This window comes from Vulpes lagopus, chromosome 8, assembly GCF_018345385.1.
Source record: "Vulpes lagopus strain Blue_001 chromosome 8, ASM1834538v1, whole genome shotgun sequence".
NCBI classification, from domain to species: Eukaryota; Metazoa; Chordata; class Mammalia; order Carnivora; family Canidae; genus Vulpes; species Vulpes lagopus.
The window spans coordinates 70,751,132-70,757,131 of record NC_054831.1 but is presented as its reverse complement, the minus strand read 5'-3'; the positions used below and the strand labels follow the sequence as shown (position 1 = coordinate 70,757,131).

General features: G+C 45.5%; 1 protein-coding gene across 3 annotated transcripts in view; it reads right to left on the bottom strand.

Annotated features, from left to right (window-relative positions):
• Window positions 1-284: 284 nt before the first annotated feature.
• Window positions 285-6,000, bottom strand: part of FAM171A1 (family with sequence similarity 171 member A1) — a 128,985-nt gene continuing 123,269 nt past the window's right edge. For all 3 annotated transcript variants that reach the window (XM_041766148.1, XM_041766150.1, XM_041766149.1), the window contains 2 exons: window positions 3,210-3,324; window positions 285-2,593 (listed from right to left, as the gene is read on the bottom strand). In XM_041766148.1, the coding sequence (XP_041622082.1) occupies window positions 892-2,593; window positions 3,210-3,324 (1,817 nt within the window). In that variant the 3' untranslated portion in view covers window positions 285-891. The remainder of the gene's footprint in view (window positions 2,594-3,209; window positions 3,325-6,000) is intronic.

Here is a 6,000-nt window from a genome sequence, read left to right as displayed (position 1 = left end):
AAAGAAAAAGAAGAAGAAGAAGAAGAAGAAGAAGAAGAAGAAGAAGAGGAGGAGGAGGAGGAGGAGGAGGAGGAGGAGGAGGAGGAGGAGGAGAAGAAAGGTGAGGGACTGTTGTTGTCACTGTAAAAAAGGCACTTGGAGTTAATGGGACCAGAATTTGAAGGACTCTCAGCTGATAAAAACTTCAGTACGATTTCATTTAAAAGGCTTGGATGTTAAGAGATGACACTCAGGAGTTCCCGAAAGGAGACGCCGAAATAAACCACCGAGAAGCAGAACAGATGAAAACGAATAAAATCTTTACAACCAAGTCGTGTGGTTTTTTTTTTTTTGTTGTTGTTGTTGTTAAAAAAAAAAAAAAGCAAACCCGAAACAAAACCTAACCAACGCAAGACACCTAAGCAAAATAAGAGCACGAAGCAGCGATGCATAGCTTTCCTTTGAGATAATGCATACCTCGAGACACTAAGTGCTAAGCTAATTTCTCAATAATAACTTCACAGGAGCCTTATCGTGATAAAATGGGATTCAAGCAATGTGAAGAGTTTCATCTGCTCCCAGGATCTGAGGGAGAGCCGAGGTTATCAGCAGAACCTAGCAACATCACCTGTGGTTTCTCCGCGGGGGTGGACGCGTCCGAGACGCCGAGCAACACTCGGCCGCCGCGGTCAGCCATCTCCCTGGAGGCGAGGCGCCCGTTAGCATCATCCCTTATTCTGAGTAACAACTTGAATTCCTTTCTCTCGTGGGCACGGTGGACCGTGATGCAGTGAAAGTCCACGTCCCCGGATGCCGCCGTCTGACGCCTTCCACAATCAGGTCAACGCTTGGGTAAGAAAGAATTTTTTGGCAACTGTATCCTATTCCGCCGTCGGGTGGCTCTGCGGTGGCTCATTTAATGTTGAACGCCATCAGGGGCCTCTCCTCCCGTTTCTGCCACGGGCTCTTCTTGTCTTCTCCTTGGTCCTCCTCGTCCTCCTCTTCGTCGTCCTCCTGAGCAGATCTCCTCTGTTCGGGACTGGCTAGTGGCTCCGGGGGTACGTCCGAAGTTCGTTTTGTCGTCTCCTCCTGCAGGCTGGGCAGCTGGCCGCCGCTCCGCCGGCCAGAGCCTTCCAGCAAGCAGCGCAGGGCACTGTCCTCCGGGGTACAGACGGTGGTGCCACACTCACTGCCGCTTTGGTCCATGTCGTCTAGGTACACGAGCTGAGTGTAGGAGGCGCTGTCCGCAGCCCTCGGCTCCTTCTGCGGGTGCTCCTGGACAGCTGGGTGGTTCTGCGCAAGAGACAAGGGGTCTCCTCTTCCCTTCCGGGCAGATTTTGGTTCATTCATATCCACGCCAGAATCCAAGCTGGCATCATTGCTTCCATTCCTCCCAGCTCTTTGGAGATCAATGTACGAATGTCTGACGTGCGCGTTGGACCTGCCGTCCAGGGAGACGAACCAGGCCCGGGGGTGTGGGAGTGGCTTCCCGCCCCCAAGTTCCATCAGAGCCTTCTCGGTCAGGAGCTGGACCTCGCTGTTCATCTGAGCCAAGGCCGCATCGTTCAGGGATGCTGGGATGGAGAGAGACTCTGACATGGACGCACCTTGCGGCGTCCACTCCCGGGCGCCTGCGTCCTGCAAGTGCTGCTGGGAGATCGCCTGGCAGGACAGGGGCTGCGCCTGGATCTGAGAGGAGGGGTGCGGGAAGATCCCTGCGTGGGGACTGGAGAGCTCAGCCTGCAGTCTTTCAATCTCCAGCTGCTGGTCAGCCGGAACGACCAGGGGCTGGCCCACATAGGAATGGTCCCCCGGGAGTTTCATGTAGTGAGCGGGGATGACCAAGGCAGGTAATACCTTTCTGTAAACGCTGTCATTGACCTGGTCAACCGAACTACAGCAGATTAACTGGCCGGGCCTGGGGAAGGACGTGGGTCTCTCCAGGTGGTCTACTGATCGCGACATCATGCACTCTGTGGGCCTGCGGTCCAGCAGCTGCTCCTTTTCGGGAGATGAAGGCGCAGGGTACATATGTTCCTGAATGGTGAGCTTGCTGCCGGTTGGAATATGGTTCACAGAGGCCTGAGCGTCTCTGTCCTGCTTTTCAAACAAAGGCTGGGAAAGCATGGCGTTGTAGCTCCTCCTGTATTCGCTGTTGCCGGGGGACTCACAGCCCTCTCTTTCCATAGATTTCCTGGGCTTCAAGGGGAAAATCTCCACAGACTTATGGTACTCTTTTCCCAACGTCCCACTTGGTGTCAGGTTATCAAAGGAGATTTGGCTTTTGTCCTCTTCCTTGTGAGAGAGAAGCTCCTCCCGAGAGCTGAATTCTTGCGAGGTGCTGTAGGAAAGCTTCAGCATGGGGGTGTGCATGTCCACTTCTCCGTTGGAAGACATCATCTCTAAGTGGACCCCGCTCATCAGCTCCTTGGGCCCTGGGGCATCCGGGCGGCCGTGGCTGGTGACCGCCAGCGGGCCAGGGAACTCGGACTCCCGACGAGAAAACAGCAAGTTGATGTGAGACATGGAAGTCGACTGATCCCTTTTGGAACTCTCCAGGGCTGCCGGAAGCTGTAGTTTTCTGTGGTGCTGACGAGGTTTCAAGCACTTCCGCCTGCGACCAGAGATAAAATCCAAATGCAAAGATTAAAGCATCTCATAGCAGTAGAGTTCCATGCAAAATCCCAATTCTCAGCTCCCACAGGAAGAAACAAAACAACTAACCAGCAGCCAGAGGCCTTCTCCCCCCACACCCTCTGCCTTATTTTGATTCAGAACAGCATCACCTGCAGGCTGTTATACATTCAACCAAGTTACGCATTCACAAGCAGTCACCCAACAGTCGACAACAAACATGCTCAGAAATGGAACAGCCAGAAGCATCAAAATAAGATTTTTAGCTCTACTTTGTCCTTGAGAATATCATCTCTTAATCAGGGTTCAGGAATATTCTGAATGAATCGTGACACTGTCAAACTTAAAAAAAAAAGTAAAAAAACAAACAAAACCACCCTTCTGAGTAACCTTATAAAACAGCATGCCCCCCACATCATGTTCACTTGTTCACACTTTAAGGACAAATGTTCAGTTCTTAGGTATTTTTTCCATGAGGAAAAAAAGGACCTTGATTCAGAGAGAGAAAGGAAAAAAAAAAAAAAAGGCCTTCATATCAATGCTTGCCCAAGAAATTCCAAATTAAAAAAGATATTGCCCAAAAGGTAAAACTTTACCTGCAATAATATAAAAGGAGACACAGCAAAACCAAAAGTATGAAAGCCATTCCTCCTAAAATGGCCAAAAGAAACACCGTGTGATACGTGGTAATGTCCTGTGTGACAACGGGACCTAGAAGGTCAGAAAAGGGTATTTTAGATTGGAGAACACCTTTTTAGGATAAGAGGGACACTAATCTGAGAGCATGTTTTCCCTACTCTTCCTGGGTGGGGCGGGGAGTGGGGACCAGATGCAAACACCCTTTAGATGACGTGCTTACAGATCACCATAATTTCACTCGATGAAAAGGGATTACCAGGATGATCCCTGGAGCAGCTGTGGCCAGGAGAGCCGGAATACTCAAATCCTAAATGCAGTGTCAAGGGTCTCCCCTTACCCCGGAAGAGAGCTGCATTCGGTAGCATGCTCAGCATTCTAAAGACGTGATCTTTTAATAAAAGTAAAAGGATGCATGATAAGATAATGAGTGGGACGCTTAGAGAGACGGCCTGAATATCTGGGGATTTTGTACTGCAGGAGAAAAAAAAAAATCACAAGATTTTATTCTCATTCTCCTTGGATAATTATTCCTGCGTAGAGGGCCCTTTGCCTAAAGGAATCAGTTGAAATGTATGAAACAAATCGGCTGTGACTTAAAAAAAAAGAAAATCTACAGCTTATTATGGGTTGTCAAGTGTTTCTTTTTTTTTTTTTTTTTTTTTTTTTTCAAGTGTTTCTAAAATGCCTTCCATTTTTAAAAATAAAATTTTCCCCTACAGTGCCTTTTCAAAATGGCTAACCTGACGTGGCCACTGAGCTCTTCGGAATTTACAGACGAGGAACCAGAGATAACATATTTTCTTCTTAACTGACGTTGTAAAGAATCCCAAAAGGGAGTTTAACTTACTCTTTATGTTCAATAAATAACAGTAAGAATCTATCTTAATGGCACTGACAACAGATCGACAGCAACAATGAAAACCTTCCCAAGTTCTAATATTTGAGAGACATATTGGTGTCCAGGCACTCAGGCAGTTCACCCATAGATGGGAAGGAAGGAATGTGGTTTTTTATTATGTGGTTTTTCAATATATTTTTCATTATATTTTCCAGATCAGTATGGTTATGCTCACTGTGCACCATAAACACCCATTTACTTACTGATTCTTGATATCTTAAGTGATAGATTCCTTCAAAAATCTTTGGAAGGAGACCACTGCAGAGCTAGATAAACCCAAGGAGGTGTACAAGTTTTTGAAAATAGTGACATTACTTAAGTTCAAAAGGTACCACTATTCTCTCCCAAACATAATTCACTTCAATGGGGTGAGTGGAGTTAATATGATGAACACAAGTCGGAAAAATAATTTACAACTATATACTGTCTTAATCGTTCAGAGAAACATTTTTTCCTCCTGGAGATGACCCCCAGAGACACGGCAATGCCCTGGCAGAAGCCACCAAGAAATCCAAGGTACACATAAAAATCATTCCCAAAGAACTCAAGCTCAATCCTTTAAGTATTTAAAACATGTTATTATCTTAACTTCTGCCAATGGAAGTCTCTAGAAAATTCACAGCCGTACTTAATTTCCTTCTTAACTGGAGAATGAAAGAAAAAGCCCTAATTATTTTCCTGTTGGTTTTGGGCTCATGAAGGCACAGCCTCACTGTAATTTGTTTTAATAAGAGGGATGGCTGTGAGGTTACTAATATATGTGTTTTTACATTAAATGCCACCAGGGGCTGTGTTATGTATGCTTTTTATAGACTTTTGTCTCTTCCTTCATTTCTAGGAAGCGTTGGTGGACCTACAGCAAGCAGTTCTTTCTCCCCTCTTTCCAAAGTATCTATTAATCGGTGGTGTGATGGACAAACTGAACACCACAGTTGTCTGAAATAGATCTCAAATGAAAGTTAACTGTAATGTATGGGCTTTGTGGCCTCTTCTTGGGTAATTTAGGAATTTATTTTCTTTCCTTCCTTCCTCTTAGTCATATCCTAGATATTTCATATTTGGAGACTGGAGCATTTCTGTGCCTGGTTCACACCTCTCCTGCTACAAGAATACTATCACAAAGGGAAATGCAGATGCTTAAAACACAGAAATGAAATGGACATTTTCTCAGTACAGGAACATAAAGTAAATGGGACAGATTTTTCAACACCTCCAACAAATCAGTTACTTTGGGAGTCTGAGTGTTCATTCCAGCAATAATTCCACGGCTAAGATATTTTGGACTGCTTCATCATGGGAGACACTTCATCATTGCACATTTTGACCTAGCCCGATTACCTACTTTATTCACCAGTCTTGGCTGTGCATGACTTTTAGATATGTCTAAAGAAAAATCAAAGGGACCCTCTGAGCATAAAGATTTGCCACCAATGAAATGTTTCACTAGGGAAGGCAGTCCAAGTGATACAGACTCTAAAGTCATTCTGAGCAACAGAAGCCATCACTGGAAAGAATTCTCCAAAGATGACTATTTTAAGAAACAATTCTAGAATATTCATTGGGATAACTGTGGGCATATAGGTCAAAAAATTGTTTTTTTTTTTTAGTCACACTTTAAAAAATATGAGTTAATGCACATACCCTAAATGGAAATGAATACTATTCTAGGACACAAAGCAACTGGATTATTTTCAACTGGATTGTTTCTAGGCCTTTAGGAAATGCCAAATCAAGCTTTTTGCCCCAAGAAGGCTCCAACGGTGACTGTCCGCTGGCCATTCTGAGGAGTGCCCTTCCCCACATGTTCTTACAACAGGCCACAGCTGTTTCTGGAATTAGGGAGGAGGTCT